Below are 16,540 nucleotides of genomic sequence, written 5' to 3'. Positions count from 1 at the left end.
TTTACCTGAAACACTGTACTAATCACTGGGTTCAGCCTCCCTCACTCAATTTCTTCATATCAACAAGAGGTTGGACACATTTATTTGAGGTTCCGCTCCATGTTGAGATGATGCATCCCATCATTTCTGCAGATTTGTCAGCTGCACACATCTGTTATTCGCCTACCATAATTTACAGAGTTTCACATAAGAGGAAACAACGCAAAAAAGGGTTAAGACACTTCGCAGTACATTGTTCTAACTTTAGTGCTTAAGAAGTGAATTCCTTAATTGTAGTTGAAAAACTACAATTCAAGTCTCATTTTGTGACAGTGAATCAAAGAACTACGCAGAGTCACCGGTTACTACAACATCAGATAATATGTCTGCATGTAGCTTTAAGTTTCATGACACATATTTAAAAAAATGCTGTGGAGGTTTGCAGTCGGCTCAGAGGCAGAGTGAACATGAGTGACAGTGAGAAAGAAGAGAGGGAGGTTTGAATCTGAAGAATATTACAGTTGTTTTAATTTACAGATTAGTCTGATTCCACCAGACTGTGTCATCGTCATGTACAACATCTGTAAATCCACACGTCGCTTGGCTGGCTGACATCTAATCCCACCAGAATCACGAAGAGCTAAAAAAGCTCCAAATAGCAGCTTGAGTTTGTGGACGGTTTTTAATCAACAACAAGAATAAAATATGAAAAATTCTGCAAAAGGTTGAGCGTGATTCAGCTCTTTTTGTAAAACACATCTTATTTTAGCCCAAGTTTAATAAAAACCTTGAATGTGGAAGATATATCTGAGCAGTGAGCAGACACAGAAAGCAACTATTTGGTTCCTTTGTCTTCAACACTGCTGAGATGTCAAATATGAGTATTAAACAACCCAGTCAACTGTTCACAGCCACCTAGGTTTGGCCACCAGGGGGACATTTAAGGCCTGTTTTCATGAACAGTGTTGCTCTACCTAATGTGTCGCACAGACAACATCTGGACCTATGAGGTCTTCTCAGCTGGGCGGTTGTGGCGTCAGCTCCTCCCTTTGCCGCGCCGCTGCCATTAACCTTTCTCGGCCCTGCTGGAGTGTGTATTCACTGGGCCCCAGCTGGGTGATCTTCCCACTGCCCAGACACTCGTCCCCTTTGTAGAGCACAGCAAACTGGTGAAGAAAGTCAAACACAGGGAAAAACGAAAATAATTTGCACCTATACAACAAAGGAAATGTATGTTTTAAAAAAAATATATTTTGTTATTGTAACTGGTGTAACAGCATCGCCGTGAGCGATTACACTGTATTCTGTAACTGGTGTGGGAGTAGTTACCTGTCCAGTAGTCAGAGCTCTGATTGGCTGGGAGAGTGAGATCCAGACAGAGCCGTTCATGTTTAGAGTCACCGTGCAGGGAACTGGAAGATATAGAAGTATTAATTCACAGAACAAGAAAATATTCAACTAAAAAATGTTCAGATATGTTCTTGAATACAATACTTGAGTTAATGTACTTTGTTACTCCGCACCACTGTGAACAGACGCTGACAACACAACACTCACTGAGCGGCATCTGGTGGATGAAGCGGAAGTGACAATCCATCATCTTGGTCTTGACAAGTTCAGGGGGCGGGTCCACTGTGAGCCAGTGGAAGCGGTCTGTCCGTACAGTGTCACGGAAAAGAGCTGGGTGATTTGTCGTCGGAGCCTGAACAACACAACGTACTCAGGATTAGATAAATGTGCAGGGAGAGAAAACAACAATCACTAAAATGCATGTTGTGTTTGAAAATCAATGAAGAAATCAGCAGTGACAAAAGCAACTAATCACTCCAAATCTAGATCTGTAGATCTAGTCTGGTCTAAATGGAGGCTACAACAGAGGGACAGTAATATATTTCCCCAATCTCACCACAAACACCTCTCCTGTTGTAATGTCTTTATCCACCACAAACATAGCGTCTCTCTGACCCCCTATCCTCGCCCTCTGGCCCAGAGTCAGAGTGAACCAGCCTGTGTGGACACAAACAGTCGGGAAAACACCAAGTCAGGACAGGATGAAGACTAAACATGAGAACACAGTGGAAAATATATAAACAGAAAACAGGGATTTTTGGTTTGTTTTAATTGGCCTAACATAAGATAGTAAAAGCCAGACATACACACGTCTTGAATTTATCAGAGATGTTCACAACTTGAGAGTCTCTGAACTACAAACCTTTGTGTGTTCCCAATACTTTCCCATCTTCAATGGAGACAAAGTTTCCTGGTTTCGGCTCTAGATACTGAAAACAAAGTTTACATGTATGTTAAGAAATGATGGCTTCAAACAATTGACTAACAAACAGAGGCTCTGGTCCAAAGCAAAGGAAACACTGAAGAAAAACCCCAGGTAAATTGTGATGTGGAACAAATCGAGGAATTTTCTCACCTCCAAAATAAAGTTTTCAAAGTTTCTCTCCCCGATGAAGCAAATGCCCATGCTCTGACAAAAAGAAACACATTCAGATATATTTAGAATACAATGTGTTTCTAACACATTTCCCCCGTATGCTTTTCTGATGATTAATTACATCATTTGTTGGTTGTGTACCTCTTTCTTCTTCAGAACGTGGTGAAACCCTGCTTCAGCAGCAATCTTTTTGACAAACTCTTTGGTGAGTCCAGCGAGCGGGAACATGGTTTGTCGCAAGGCATCCTGGGAGATCTGACTGAGGAAGAAGGTTTGGTCTTTGAGGAGATCTGCTCCTTTGTACAACCTCGCCGCTGATGCAAGACAGACAGAACACAAACCGTCAGTTGGAGGATCTGGCCTTAAAGCCAGAAAACTATCACTGCTAAGTTTTAGCTATGATCAGGAGCCACTTACGATTTCTGATCTCAAATCGATCTCTGAAGAGCGTGGTGGACGGAGCTATGTGCGTCTGCTGGAAGACATCTTCATCTTCCTGTGACGTTCTGGCATAGTGGCCTGTTGCCATGGCATCCGCACCTTAATCCATAGAAATTAAAAGTATTTGACTCTGATTGGTAGGAAATCAATTTAATAAAATAAATAAGTCAAACTAATGTTAAACAACAGAGAATCAGTGTATGATCTTTGCGACGACAACATACCCAGAGTGTTGATTGCATACTTGTGGAAATGGTTGAATTTGATGTGCTTGTTGCAAATTATGTCTGGGTTTGGTGTCCTGCCCTTCTCATACTCTTTCAACAGATAACTGCAAATGGAACAGGACAGATGTGACATGTATAAAACCATAACAACAACAATAATAATAATAATAATAATAATAAAGGGTGACTCAATATTACAGCTTTGGCAAATTAGGGCTGTGCAATAAAACAATATGAATAATCATCACAATATAATTTACACTGATTGACCTAAGTTTTGTAGAATGTTTTGCTATTTATCAAGTGTTTGTCATTAAAGAGATTTTAAAATCACAATCTTCACTCGGGAGCAAAAATGAGTCTCTGAAGTCTCCAGGAGAATTGCAGGCCAGCTGCAAATTTTATATTTAAAATCAATGCTGAAGACTTTCCTGTTTTCCGCGGCTGTTGAGACATATTTCACCTTTACATCTTAATCGATTGGAGCAGAATAATGGAAAATACCTGAAAACTTCATGCCAGTACTCTTTGACATAGGACACCTGGTGGAAGGGGATGTCCAGAGTGTGACACACTCTGTAGGCGTCCTCACAGTCCTTCTCTGTGGTACACACTCCACTCTCATCCACAGGGTCCCAGTTCTTCATATAAACCCCTGTCACACTGAAGCCTTCACATGAGAGGCAGCAGTCAGAAAATACATCCACATCTGAAAGTCTTTGATTTTTTATGTTTTACTTAATAATATTTGACATTAGCTTGTTATTTCTCTCTGTGTTGTTGTTTTTTCTCACCTCTTCTTTTCAGTAACAAAGCAGTGACCGAGCTGTCGACGCCGCCTGACATGGCGCACACGACATGCCTAACTAAACCCATGTTTTCAAAGTAAAATCTTCATTAACACACTGTTGTTGCAGCTGAGGAAAGTTTACACAATTTATACCATTGACACACAGAAGCCGCCATGTTTAGGGTCCGTTTGATTATAACCTCCGTCTGGAAACACCACTCAAACCGGAACCGTAGCGGTGACCGGGGCCGCAGATGTTGTAACACCGTAAACAACGCGGAGCTCTCACTTGTTTTTCAGAGAAGAAGAAAAGTCCAAGGAAAGGATAAGGTAGGCAAAAAACACTAAACACGTCAATTCAACGACTTTTTCTATGATCAAACGCTTTGTTATATAACGGACTTTGTTTTTTCCTCTTAATAAATGTTAAAGTGCTCAGGAATGTGTTGAACTGTTCATCTGACTACTTTTAACTAACCAAAATCCTTCAGACAAATTTTATAGATTTTAACTAATATTATTATAGCTATTTTGTGCAGGGGATCATTGAGAGTTTCCGGGTTACATGACATTCTTACGATAATATATGAATAATAGATAAATAATAAATAAAATACAATGACTATTATGATGTTATAACCCATTAATATACTACAAATAATAACATGGCTTATTGGGGCTTGGGAAAGCTAATACAAAATTAACAACAATGATAAAAATAACAATAATAATAATAATAAATAATAATAATAATGATTGATGAATAAAATGGTGCCCAAACAATACAATGGTATTCCTGATGTTTGTGTTTCTGACACAGATGGCTGAGGTGTCGGCAGATGCTGTCACCTTGGATTTGCTGAGAGACGCCAGGGAGACGGTGCGTCTCAGTCCCCTGGATGTCATCAACACTCCCATGATCCCCTGGTGCCAGACCACCCTGCCTCTCGACGTCAACTGCAACATTCACATCAAACTGGAAAACATGCAGAGAACCGGTGGGAAACACTCGGACTCTCACTCATAAATGTTTTCTTGCAGTTCTGAGCTGATGTAATGACACTAGTGTCCGCATGTTTTTTTATTGACAGGGTCCTTTAAGATCAGAGGGGTGGCCAATCAGTTTGCCAGGAGACCAGAGGGCGGTCATTTTGTCACCATGTCTGCAGGGAACTATGGGAAATCGTTTGCATACGCTTCAAAACACTATGGGTCGAGGGGTATGGTGGTGATGCCCGAAACTGCCCCAGTTTCCAGATCCATCCTCATACAGGTCAGAGGTCATCTGCTGACTGACAGACAGACAGACAGAAGCAGGATTTGACATCAGAGGTTAAACCTGAAGAATCACATATTAATTCTACTTTTAGACGTATCTAAATATAAATCACAAGATGTAATAGGTCAAGAAAGGGACTAAGATATTTACCTTATTTTATATGTTTTATCAGCATGTGCTCGATTTCTCCCTTAAACCCTCAAAAATTATATTTGAAATAATTTAAAGAAGCAATGTTTCATTTTATATTCAAATGCTAAGGTTACAGTGGGAAATAATACGTATCAAATGGAACCAATAGGGGAGAGCGGGGTAATGTGGGACATTTTTTACATTTGCTCCCCTCTAGGCGAGCTAAAATGATATATCAGTCAAATTTACACATTTCCCATTAATTCAGGATGTCTCCTAGCAATGGAAATGATCAGAATGTCTTCAGGACAAAGGGCAGTGAAAATATGATTGTTTTAAGAAAAGTGGTCTTGTGTCCCACTTTACCGCGGCTACGGGGTAAAGTGGGACACTTACTTTTACCACTTTTAAACTACCATAACAACACATGTTGTAATAGTTAAAATCCTGACAGCTAGATTGACAACCACTAATATCGGACTAGTAACAGAATCATGGGGATTGGTCAATTAAGCACATTTATTATTATTATGATTCATGTGATCTCTTGCATTGTTTCTCTGTCCAATTGGCAGGGACAGGGATATTGTTTTTCTCTGCGTATTCAAATGCCAGTTCACAGCACTTAACTGAAGCAAGGACATGGAACTGGTCAGCTAGTTGTTTCAAGTGTTTGGCAAGCTCCTCCTCCATCTCATCTGTGAATATTCTCTTTACCTAAGCTACTGCACCCCAGGCTACTGATTTTACTTCCCCTTTCTCTTTTTTCTTTATGAATCTTTTGAGGGTTGTCTTATCAATATTTGTATCCCTTCCAGCTTTTCTTAAGGACTTCTTTCCTTGCATGACCTCAGTGGCTGCACTCTCCATCTCTGTGAGGGGTGTTTGGCCCCAGGTTGTCTTCCTGGTGTATATTTTCTTGGCATGATGGCTTTTCTACAATGTTTATGACATTAAAAATAAAACATACATAATGTAGTATAACACTAAAATATGTTTAAGACTAAACTTAACTTGTGGTTCATGGTGGGGTAAAGTGAGACAGTGTCCCACTTTACCCCACAACATTTGTCCCACTTTACCCCGAAGCCACCATTTTAGAAAAACAACATCTTTTAGCAATTCAGGCTAATCTTCAGCTAGCATCAATCACATGGTTTTATATGTTGGAGGTTCACCAACATGTATGATATAAGTTTTTCTACCTGATTCAATTTGTTTTGACACAACAGTTGATTAAGTTCAAAGCAAGAAAATTTACTTTTACATGCAAAAAACACATTTTTGTGAAAAAACATACTTTCCACAGCACCAGCACCAACTTCTCCTTCATTGCAAGGGGGGAATGGGAGGGGCTTGAAAACATAATGGTCAAATGACCACAAATTTGTTCCGTTGCCTAGATACAGGGGGTTTCTCGCATTACCCTCTGTCCCACATTACCCCGCTCTCCCCTACAAGACATTACAATTCCACCCTGCTTACATTTTACTTATGAGACCTCAATTTAAAACACTTCCTAGAGAAAACTGTATGGTTCTCTCTAACTACAGAAGTGTTTCCACAAAATAAGTTGTGGCAATATGAATACCAATTAGATTGTGAGATTGTGATTATTTTCTGAAGCATTCCTTCAGATATGTTTGAACTCATTTGTTCTCGTCCTCAGAGCTTTGGGGTCGAGGTTGAGCGAGTTCCCACCTCCAGTCTGATGAACGTGGTTAACCGCTGCATTCAGGAGGACAACATGACATTCCTGCACTCATATGATGACCTGGATCTGATAGCGGGACATGCCAGGTATACTCATTGTACTTCATACAATCATTCCACCAGGATCGAGGGTGAATTATTGAGCTGGTCTGACAATCGCTAAAAATGTAACGAATGTGCAGGGAGCAAAGTCTAAAAGACTAGAACAGAGGATGTTCTTTCTAAGGAAACTGAATCATTTTAGAGCAGACCGTCACATCCTACCGCTGTACTACAAAGCTGTACTGCAGTGCGTTCTGTCCTTCCTACTCTGCACCATTGGAAATATGCAACCACAAGATCACGCCAAACTGGAGCACATGAAAGGCGAAGCAGATCCTCAATGATCCTAATCATTCTCTCCAGCTCAAATTCAGAGAGTAGTTGGTCAATTTGCAGAATTCCGAAGCAGAAAAATGTAAACATCAAGGTACAGCAAATCATTTGTCCCTACAGCAATTACACCACTGAATGAGAAATAGATGTGCACATGTTTTGGGGATTCAGATTGTGAGCTTATTGTGTACATTTGAATCTATTCTCTGTTCTTGTGTGTGGTTTTTTTGTGTGTGTGTAGTCTGGGTATGGAGGTGCTTGAGGTGGTCTGTGAGCCAGATGTGGTGGTGGTGTGTTGCGGTGGTGGGGGGCTGCTGGCCGGTGTAGCTGCTGCCATCAAACTGTCAGGCTGTGAAAAGACCAGGATCTACGGCGTGGAACCAGAAGGAGGTAAAAACTCCCTTACAGTCGTGTTCAAAGAATCATCTGTGACATCAGCAGTCACCCAGTTCCTTAACATTAATTTTGTGTTTGTGTTTAAATTCAGCCTGCACCATGTACAAAAGCTTCATTGAGAAGAAACCAGTGGGGATGGACACCAAGAGCATCGCCTCAGGTCTTGCACCACCTTTTGCAGGTAAGAATAACTCAACCTTTCGGTCATGAAGGTTGCAAATATTATTATGTTGCTTTGCTCTGCTACAAACATGGGTTGCTCCTCATGTGACTCACCTTGAGGTTTCTACAGTTTTCTTCCCCTGTTAAAAGGTTTGATGGTAGTTTTTCTTTACTCTAGTCGAGGGTTAAGAACAGAGAATGTCGCACCTTGTTAAGCCCTATGAGACAAATTGTCATTTGTGAACATGGGCTATACAAATCAATCAGTTCTTATTTTGTGATAGAAATGGTAAAATGGTCGTCAGAAAGGAGAGACAATAACAAAGAGTGGAAGAAATAAACTTTTTTATGATAATAAAACTTTAGAGAATCAACATTACAATCTTTCAATGCACTAACTTGCCTGTGTTCCAGTAGAAGTCCATTGCTAAACAAAGCCGGATCTGAAAAAGGTTTTTCTTTCATCGAGGTGATGTATCAGGGTCAGCAATCTGTAAAACTGTGAGAAAATATTCTTTCACAGGGCCCCACATTTCTAGCCACGCCCCTGGGTATGATTCCAAATTTCAAAGACTTTGTTTTGATTATATATAAGAACTTCAAGGATTTTTAGGGGCTGATGCTAATGCTGATATTACAGAGTAAAGCATTTCTAGTACCTATATATCCACTCTATATGTATTTAAAAACATGTCTTTGATTGCTAAGATGTCATTATCAACCCCTTCTTACAAAGAAATGTAAGTGAGGCTTGATATTTTACACTTTAACCATAAAATAGTTAGAAAGCTGTAATTATAAATACAACTATCAATAAAAAAGAGGGAAAATTTACAGAAATGCTGATCATCTTTGAAAGTCTCATATCAGCTGATTTTTACTGGTCAGCTCATATACCAGTCATATATACCTATTACTGACTCACATCTTTTTGGCATGTAGGTGTGGTCACGGTCTGAAATACTTTTACTGTAATGTGCTTTTGTACCAGAAATATTACTGTAGCACCAAAGTTTTGTAATATTCATTATTTGGGAAAGGCCCAAGAACAAATTGTCTTATCATAATATTCTGCCAAAAAATAAGTCAATATAAAAAAGTAGAATTTTGTTCTTGGTGATTGAAAAACAGACTTTTCTGTTGAATGAATGTCACTGATCCTGAACTCTGGCTCAAGGCAGGCTTCCATACGAGTTGTGCCAGCGCTTCGTGGAGGCGATAGTCCTGGTGAGCGATGAGGAGCTACAGGCGGCGGTGACCACCCTCTACAGGTCAGGACTGGTGGTGGAGCCGTCTGGCTCGGCTGCCTTCGCTGCCATCGTTAACAACAAGATCCCTGACCTGGAGGGGAAGAACGTTGTGTGCATCCTCAGCGGAGGGAACATCGGAAAGGACGAGCTCGCGAACTTCCCAGACTGACAAGATGTCTGTCAGCTCCTCATCATGTGACTGATCCTGACTAGTTTGAGCCAATGTTTTGCTGCTGAGAAGAAAATCAAGGACTAATCGAATGATAAACTGAGTTTATGCTGCATCTCTTCGTTTGCATTTAAAGTGGCACTTTTCAAGTAAATCAATTCACATTTAATTTCAATGGAAGGTTAGTTTTCTGAAATGTATGGAAATATAGTCTATTTTAATAAACAATCTCATGTCATTTTATTTTGACTATGTAAATGTGTTTGTCCTCAGAAAAGCTGAGATTGAAAATCAAGGTTTGAAGAGAGCAAACTTTTAGCATATGAAAATAAACACCCACGGCCGTGATGCGCTGATATTTTAACTTTTAAATTGTTAGAGTTCTTTAAATCTATCAAGGTGATTCAGAAGAACAAAGCTGTAGCAAATACACATCTGCCAAAAGCTGCATCCAGGACTAAGCTAATATTTGGCCCAAACCACTTTGATTGTTACCCCTGCTGGTATGAGAGCAGCTTTTACAAATGTCCCTTTTAGTAAAATCCCTGGAAAGTGTCAGATTAACAAGAAGCATTTAAATTTGATGTAGTAACTAGTGATGCTAAATAATGGGCAGCAAATCCTCAACTTTTTTCCATATGTCTTAGTGTCTAACTATGATGTTAGCAATGATCAAATAAAAAGAAATCAAGAAAAGTTCATGAAAAGATTTAGGGAAAATAAGATATATTCAGCTCAGCTGGGAGAAATAATTTTCCACAGCTGATATACAGTTCAGTTTGCAATGAAAACAAGAAGGACAGTGTTTGCAGGCTTGGGACAATGAAGTGAAATAACAGTATCAAGAAAAACCCATCTTAACTTTGCTTATATGAAAAAATGCAACAAGTGTTCAGTAAGAAAAGTTGTGTCCTGCTCTTATTTCTTGTTGTAGCTACATGACGTCCTTGGTGGCCATTCTGCAGATGACCGCATCAAGTAGAGTCCCACACGTCTCCTCCTGAGGACAAACTTTATACAACTGGTATGGAGACAGAAAAAGGGAATAGAATTTTTTTAATGCTTCTGAAATCAACCCAGTAACTTCAAGAGAGCAAACATCCAGGTCCACAAATACAGGGATGGAGTGGAGAGGAGAGGAAAACCCATTTTGTAATCAAATCTGCTACGTAACTTATAATTTTCAATCAATAATGTCCATGTAATTAACAGTTAGTAATCAAATATGCAGAGAAATAAATCTGTATATTCAGCTTATTCAATATGTAGTATATATATATATATATATATATAACATACATAAACATTATGTATATTTGACAAAAGTAATTGTCCAGTCAAACTCACACAGAAGCACGTATTAGTCAATATGCTGTTGAATGAGTCACATAATTTTAAGGATTGAAGTTGAACCTTTCTGATGCTTGCAGAGTCCGACAATGAGGAAAGCTCTTCCACTGGAACCTGTCGTCCGTCCACCTTGGTCGCGATGTCCTCCACAAGCTGCGACTCGTTTTTGTCATGAACCATGACCACCATCACAGAGTCATCGCCATCTGAGATCCCAAACCTCTTAAAGGCCTCGGAGATCTGTTTTATGAAAGGAAGGAAAAATACACAGTGAATGAGACTACGGGGCACAGACCTGGGTTAACCTGACTTATCATTGCCTGACTGCACTTGAAAACTTTGATGAGACGCAAAATGACTAAAAAGAAATAAATTTAAAAAAAACTTAAGAGAGACATGAAATGGCCAAAAAGAGAAACAACACAAGTTTAAAAAGTCAAAGATTGTTTCTGCAGGTTTATGGTCAGTATGAACAGATATGATGGACTATCAGAGTCCCAGAGGTTTCTCCCTACGTTATCTCTCAAACTACAGGCAGAGAAAGTGGGTATTCCTTGTCTTGTTCGTAGTTCTATTAAATGCGAAGATACCTGTATCGGTGAGGAAAACCATAGCACATGGATATAAACATGCATGCTACCAAAAGAGTTTTCTAACACAGAAACGTAACTTATTTGAAGAGAAGTAGTGTTAAATTCATGTCAACAAAATCCAGATATACAGAAGCATATTCAAGACCTACTACTACACTGTATTTCAAGATCTCTAAGTCACTTTAATGACTAAAAATCAGATTATTGAAAAGTTATCACAAAACAAAACGTCACAAAGTTAAAGAAGGACCACAAAGACAAAACAACTAAAGAGAGACGCCACAAAATGTTTGTAGTCAACCTGTGTGTGTTGTGTGCAACTAAATAATATGCTCATGTTTGGACCCTCATAAGGGTCCAAAGTCCTGAAAATACTCCTGAAAACAATCACGAAAATGAATGAACAATACCGTGGAAAAGAGGAGACAGAGACTGAGACTAAGTGTGTGTGGGTAATGCACAGGCATCACGACAGGAGTGTACTGACTTTATTAGTCGGTGACATGTTGAAGATTATCTCTGAGTTCAGACTCCTTGTCTTCATTTTCCCAGTGTTCTGCAGGTGAACAGCTTTGTTGGCAGCGACCAGCACCTGGAGAGGATGCACCAGCTGTAGATGAGAAAAGACAGAAGATTGTAGTAAATATGCACACAAAAATTTGACATGTGACTCGTCAGCGTTTTATGAAATCTTCGCTAAAAATTGTTCTACCATCGTGGGGTTGATCAGAGCTGCGTTTATTTGACCGTCCACTGCACTCTTTCTGAGCTCTGCGGCGTTTTTCACCTCCTTAAAAAGGACCTGAGTCACTGTGCGATCGGGGAAAAGCTCCAGCTCGTGTGTGTGATGCATGTTGAAAAGATTCGAGAGGAAATGTAGGAGAATCCCGACAAGAAGGGAACAGATGTTCACATGAGGTCTACGCACTGCGGGAACCAAAACACGGTGACGCCGCTTCACCGGAAGTTTAGCAAAGTAGAGGGGAAATCCCCACAAAATTAAAAAATGTTGTCTACAATTACGTTTTAAAAATGTATTTATCACATAGATGAATTTACTTGTCAATTAACAATTTAATAATGGCGATAAACAACGTCGCGCAGCCTAGGAACTAACGATTTAAGATGAGTTTCGTACCGAGCGTGTTTCAGAAACGTACCGTCCAGCTGACATAGATCTCTTCCGTTTATAACAAACAACAACAGTGACTTTGAGCTGTTCCCCTACGATCAGTGGCTGTGCGGGGATTTTAACACGCGGGGTCGTCGTTATGCGTCTAACGCATCATCACATTTAACTTCTGGACATCATTCACTGTTAAGCCGTCAAACATGGAGAAATTTGAAGGCTACATCTTCACTGCACTGTGCAGCAGCAACTTCCTAATCTCCTGCCTGCTGTTCTCCGCAGTGACCCGGGAGCAGAGGCTGCCCTACATGGACGAGGTGTTCCACGTCCCGCAGGCTCAGAAATACTGTCAGGGCAGATTCAATGAGGTAAAGCGGGTTTTTCTCCGAGGCCAGTCCGCCATTGTTTATAATCCTGTCGTTAATCGTGGTGCAGGGACTTAATCTCCCTGTCCTACATACATTTGATGATGGTGTCAGTGTGTATGTGACTGAGAGTGAAGCAGTATAAATGTGGGATAGATTTATGAATCGTATTTTAAAAACATGATGTAGTTCACACAAAAGCACAATCCTTCCCATCCAGTAGAGAACAGCAGAGTAAAACATTTTGCAACCGATTGCTTTTGACCTTGTATGGAAGTGATGCTTTTTATCATTTTTGTATGGCCTTGCTCTGAAAATCAAGTAGGTACAGAGAATGAATGACAGAGAACTTCTTTTATGATTTAGTTTGAAGGTCACACCTGAAGAAGAGTTCAAACAAATATAATAGGAACGTGCAACATGTACTTCCTTTAAATGGCTGAAAATGAGTTTATTAAGTTTTTAATGTTCATGTTTGAAATGGATGGAGCGCCCCATTAACATGTTTCTGATCCTGATGCAGTGGGACCCGATGATCACCACCCTCCCAGGCCTGTACCTCATCACCGTGGGAGTCATCAAGCCCGTGGTGTGGCTGGCTGACCTGACAGGCGCGGTAGTATGTTCCACGGCGATGCTGCGCTTCGTCAACCTGCTCTTCAACTGTGGCATCCTTTACCTGCTCTACCTGCTCATCTGCAAACTGCACCTCAAGGAGAAGGTCAGATCAGACCCAGAGCACTACGAATTTGACATGCCTGACTTTTGTCATTTTCTTGTTTTCCTGATCTGTTTCTTCTCTTCCAGACACGAACAACCTCACGCCGCATCCTGTCAGCGTTGTCTCTCTCAACCTTCCCTGTGCTCTACTTCTTCAACTTCCTCTACTACACCGATGCCGGATCTACTTTCTTCATCCTCTTCACCTACCTAATGACTCTCTACGGTTGCCACAAGGCCTCTGCGCTCCTGGGTGTGTGCTCCGTACTCTTCCGCCAGACCAACATCATCTGGGTGGCGTTCTGCGCAGGCACGCTGGTGGCTGCCAAAATGGATGAAGCCTGGCGGGTGGAGCAATCGAAAAAAAGGGATGAGAAGTCTCCGCCATCCCAAGTTCCTCTGACATTAAGCGGGGCAAAGAAAATAATACTATTCACACTGGAGTTCCTAACGTCACCCAGTAACATGAAGTCAGTGCTGCTGGTGGCGTGGCCATATGCAGTGGTCGGCCTTGGTTTCGTGGTGTTTGGGGTGCTGAATGATGGGATCGTGGTGGGTGACAGGACGAGCCACGAGGCTTGCCTCAATTTTCCTCAGCTCTTCTACTTCCTCTCCTTCACCCTCTTCTTCTCCCTCCCCGTCTCACTTTGTCACCAACGCGTCCTCCAGTTCCTGCAGTCCCTGAAAAAACAGCATCTGCTCTTCCTCTTCATCACCGGCGTCTCACTGCTCCTGGTGTGGAAGTTCACCTTCGTCCACAAGTACCTCTTGGCAGATAACCGCCATTTCCCCTTCTACGTGTGGAGGAAGCTTTACCAGAGTCACGAGCTGGTGCGCTTCCTCCTTGTCCCTGTGTACGTGTTCGCCGGGTGGAATTTTCTGGACTCCTTAAGGTCGCGCTCGCTCTTCTGGAGTTTGGCGTTCCTGGCGTGCCTCCTGGCGGCCACGGTGCCCCAGAAGCTGCTGGAGTTTAGATACTTCATTGTCCCCTACCTGATGTATCGCCTGCACATGCCCCTCCCTTCTCTTCCCAGACTCGGAGTGGAGTTTGCCCTCTACACGGTGGTCAATGCTGCCACGATTTACATTTTCATCACTAAGACTTTCCACTGGCCAGACAGCCCAGCCACGCAGAGATTCATGTGGTGAAGACAAGAGGCGAGTGAGGTAGTGCTTCTGGTGTCAGATATCAGGAGGTGCTGGACTCAAACATCGATTGGCGTCAAAGGATTTTCCCAGAGAAGCACAACACATGTGACATCTCAAAAGTCAAAGCAAAATCTCTGTTACATCTCAGTGACAGACCAAAATGGCTCATATATTCATGTCATTTCTGTTCAACTGGTGTTTCATACACAGTTCAGCTACAATATTCGCTTGGCTACAGCTTGTACTAGATCTAGGATCGCGATATTTAAAATTAAAAGTAGAGTGGAACTCAGTAGAGCAAATACTGACGCCCACGGCCCTTAAATTCAATTAAGCAGCACTGGAACACGTACCCTAATAGATATCCGACTCCTAACAATGCCTGACGTTTTCTCATAAGGATTTCTGCGTTATTTCTGGAGACATTCACAAATATGTTAAATATCTTGCAATGTTAAAGAAAGTGAAATGGCATTCCTGGTTCAACCACCTGAATTAAATCCGTTCAAAAAGTTAATGGCTTCCTCTTTGGCTCATATGCCACTTTTCCCCCAAGTCTCAATAAAATCGGTTCAGTATTTTTTGCTTAACAGACTTGGGTGGAGGTAATGACTGAAAAACCGCATAACACTGAGTTAAATGTCCAGGTTTTTAGGCTTATAATGTATTTTCACTGACAAAGACTCCAAACCTACTACAAAGTCTGCCAGTTCACTGTGAATCAGTTCAAAGTTACATGAACAAGACCAAGAATATTCAAAGTATTCATTTTCTACTGAACCTGAGCTCTTTGTTGTTTAAATGTTGATTATTCTCCAGGGTAGAAAACATATAACGTATTTTGTTTTTTGCAGGTGTTTTTCTTATGGTGAGCAGTTTTGTACTGTAAATATTGTGCAGCTCTATGAATCAATGACTGTTGACATGAAATATGAAAAATAAAGAGACCAAAAATGACATAGCCATATAGAATAAATACAGTGTGCTGTAATGAATGACATTTTTTGCTTTTTGGAAGGGAAGAACACACATAATTGACGGACAACTTTATTATTACTATTTTTAATATTATTATTATTAATGGACTAAATGCAACAAATGTAATATCCTTTGTTTTGTAACTTGATTAGTACTTTGCCAAGCCATAGGGACGCAGCAGAGGTGTTTCAGAAACGTGCTCATTTAAGTGTTTGTGTCTTGATTTTTAATTTTTTATTTTTTTTTTATGCTTTGTGATTTAATTGCAACAGATGATGTCATCCCGAGTTCGTAGTGTTTCTGCCCAATTAACTAACTTCTCCGATTTATTCAGTGTAATTCCTCATCTGTGTGTTTCACCTGTATCTGCGTCTCGTTGCTGTGTCTGTGTCTACCTATTTTCTGCCTATGTACCAAACTTCCTTTCCATACAGCTGTTTGCTGCTCCCCTGCTGATACAATCTTATGTTAAGATTTGAATAAAGTGACTCATCCAATACAGACTCTTATTTTTTTTTTAAATAGTACATAAACATGTGAATCGAGTGTTTAATCAAATTAAAAGTGTGTTGTTTCATCATATTATTCTCGTGCGTCTTACAGTTCATATTAGACAGGAAAGTTGGGTATAGAGAGTAGCTATGCCTATTGAATAGATTTTCATATGTACAGCAAAAATGGGAAATTCTTACATAGCTTGTCCTCCATTTACACAAGATTAAACCCAAAAATAAGATAACACAGAAATAATAATATAAAAGTAAAGGTAAACTAAGTAATAGAAATACACACGCACACACGATCACACACACACACACACACACACACACACACACACACACACTAACACACACACAGCTGTTTAAATATGCTTGAAGTCGATTCACATGTTCAAAG

The 16,540-nt window shown here is 40.6% G+C and overlaps 4 protein-coding genes across 5 annotated transcripts; 2 read left to right on the top strand and 2 right to left on the bottom strand.

The window, feature by feature from the left end:
* Positions 1–483: 483 nt before the first annotated feature.
* On the bottom strand, positions 484–4,099 carry trmu (tRNA 5-methylaminomethyl-2-thiouridylate methyltransferase). Its single transcript, XM_053415209.1, has 11 exons — positions 3,888–4,099; positions 3,598–3,763; positions 3,091–3,197; positions 2,843–2,965; positions 2,567–2,739; positions 2,405–2,458; positions 2,192–2,258; positions 1,886–1,986; positions 1,537–1,681; positions 1,309–1,391; positions 484–1,145 (listed from the first exon to the last, which is right to left on the bottom strand). Exons 1-11 carry the CDS (start codon positions 3,967–3,969, stop codon positions 996–998), a joined length of 1,251 nt encoding a protein of 416 aa, XP_053271184.1. The 5' UTR covers positions 3,970–4,099; the 3' UTR covers positions 484–995.
* Positions 4,100–4,126: 27 nt separating this feature from the next.
* Positions 4,127–9,988, top strand: srr (serine racemase). 2 transcript variants are annotated; one of them, XM_053415211.1, is made up of 7 exons: positions 4,127–4,213; positions 4,704–4,881; positions 4,975–5,156; positions 6,964–7,094; positions 7,624–7,772; positions 7,870–7,959; positions 9,118–9,985. In XM_053415211.1, exons 2-7 carry the CDS (start codon positions 4,704–4,706, stop codon positions 9,357–9,359), a joined length of 972 nt encoding a protein of 323 aa, XP_053271186.1. In that variant the 5' UTR covers positions 4,127–4,213; the 3' UTR covers positions 9,360–9,985. The 2 variants fall into 2 exon arrangements, with proteins under 2 accessions (XP_053271186.1, XP_053271185.1); XM_053415210.1 differs by lacking the exon at positions 4,127–4,213 and having other exon boundaries at positions 4,683–4,881; positions 9,118–9,988.
* Positions 9,989–10,064: 76 nt separating this feature from the next.
* On the bottom strand, positions 10,065–12,258 carry tprkb (Tp53rk binding protein). The gene is made up of 4 exons (XM_053415212.1): positions 12,015–12,258; positions 11,790–11,912; positions 10,773–10,949; positions 10,065–10,380 (listed from the first exon to the last, which is right to left on the bottom strand). Exons 1-4 carry the CDS (start codon positions 12,153–12,155, stop codon positions 10,294–10,296), a joined length of 528 nt encoding a protein of 175 aa, XP_053271187.1. The 5' UTR covers positions 12,156–12,258; the 3' UTR covers positions 10,065–10,293.
* Positions 12,259–12,459: 201 nt separating this feature from the next.
* On the top strand, positions 12,460–16,140 carry alg10 (ALG10 alpha-1,2-mannosyltransferase). Its single transcript, XM_053414782.1, has 3 exons — positions 12,460–12,799; positions 13,320–13,517; positions 13,604–16,140. Exons 1-3 carry the CDS (start codon positions 12,635–12,637, stop codon positions 14,663–14,665), a joined length of 1,425 nt encoding a protein of 474 aa, XP_053270757.1. The 5' UTR covers positions 12,460–12,634; the 3' UTR covers positions 14,666–16,140.
* The last annotated feature ends 400 nt before the right edge of the window (positions 16,141–16,540 follow it).

The sequence above is a fragment of the Pleuronectes platessa genome, chromosome 22 (assembly GCF_947347685.1).
Source record: "Pleuronectes platessa chromosome 22, fPlePla1.1, whole genome shotgun sequence".
Lineage (NCBI taxonomy): Eukaryota > Metazoa > Chordata > Actinopteri > Pleuronectiformes > Pleuronectidae > Pleuronectes > Pleuronectes platessa.
The sequence above is the reverse complement of the archived record's forward strand: the minus strand, read 5'-3'. Positions and strand labels throughout refer to the sequence as shown.

Excerpts from the sequence above, each read along its gene's own strand:
- trmu (XM_053415209.1), bottom strand. The coding sequence starts at position 3,969 with ATGGGTTTAGTTAGGCATGTCGTGTGCGCCATGTCAGGCGGCGTCGAC. Across the intron at positions 2,740-2,842 it reads TCGATTTGAGATCAGAAATC|CGGCGAGGTTGTACAAAGGA; the intron begins GTAAGTGGCTCC and ends GTCTTGCATCAG. Across the intron at positions 1,146-1,308 it reads GAGCTCTGACTACTGGACAG|TTTGCTGTGCTCTACAAAGG; the intron begins GTAACTACTCCC and ends TTTCTTCACCAG.
- srr (XM_053415210.1), top strand. The coding sequence starts at position 4,683 with ATGTTTGTGTTTCTGACACAGATGGCTGAGGTGTCGGCAGATGCTGTC. Across the intron at positions 4,882-4,974 it reads GGAAAACATGCAGAGAACCG|GGTCCTTTAAGATCAGAGGG; the intron begins GTGGGAAACACT and ends TTTTATTGACAG. Across the intron at positions 5,157-6,963 it reads CCAGATCCATCCTCATACAG|AGCTTTGGGGTCGAGGTTGA; the intron begins GTCAGAGGTCAT and ends TCTCGTCCTCAG.
- tprkb (XM_053415212.1), bottom strand. The coding sequence starts at position 12,155 with ATGCATCACACACACGAGCTGGAGCTTTTCCCCGATCGCACAGTGACT. Across the intron at positions 11,913-12,014 it reads CTCTGATCAACCCCACGATG|CTGGTGCATCCTCTCCAGGT; the intron begins GTAGAACAATTT and ends TCTCATCTACAG. Across the intron at positions 10,950-11,789 it reads ACATGTCACCGACTAATAAA|ATCTCCGAGGCCTTTAAGAG; the intron begins GTCAGTACACTC and ends TTCATAAAACAG.
- alg10 (XM_053414782.1), top strand. The coding sequence starts at position 12,635 with ATGGAGAAATTTGAAGGCTACATCTTCACTGCACTGTGCAGCAGCAAC. Across the intron at positions 12,800-13,319 it reads GTCAGGGCAGATTCAATGAG|TGGGACCCGATGATCACCAC; the intron begins GTAAAGCGGGTT and ends ATCCTGATGCAG. Across the intron at positions 13,518-13,603 it reads AACTGCACCTCAAGGAGAAG|ACACGAACAACCTCACGCCG; the intron begins GTCAGATCAGAC and ends CTTCTCTTCCAG.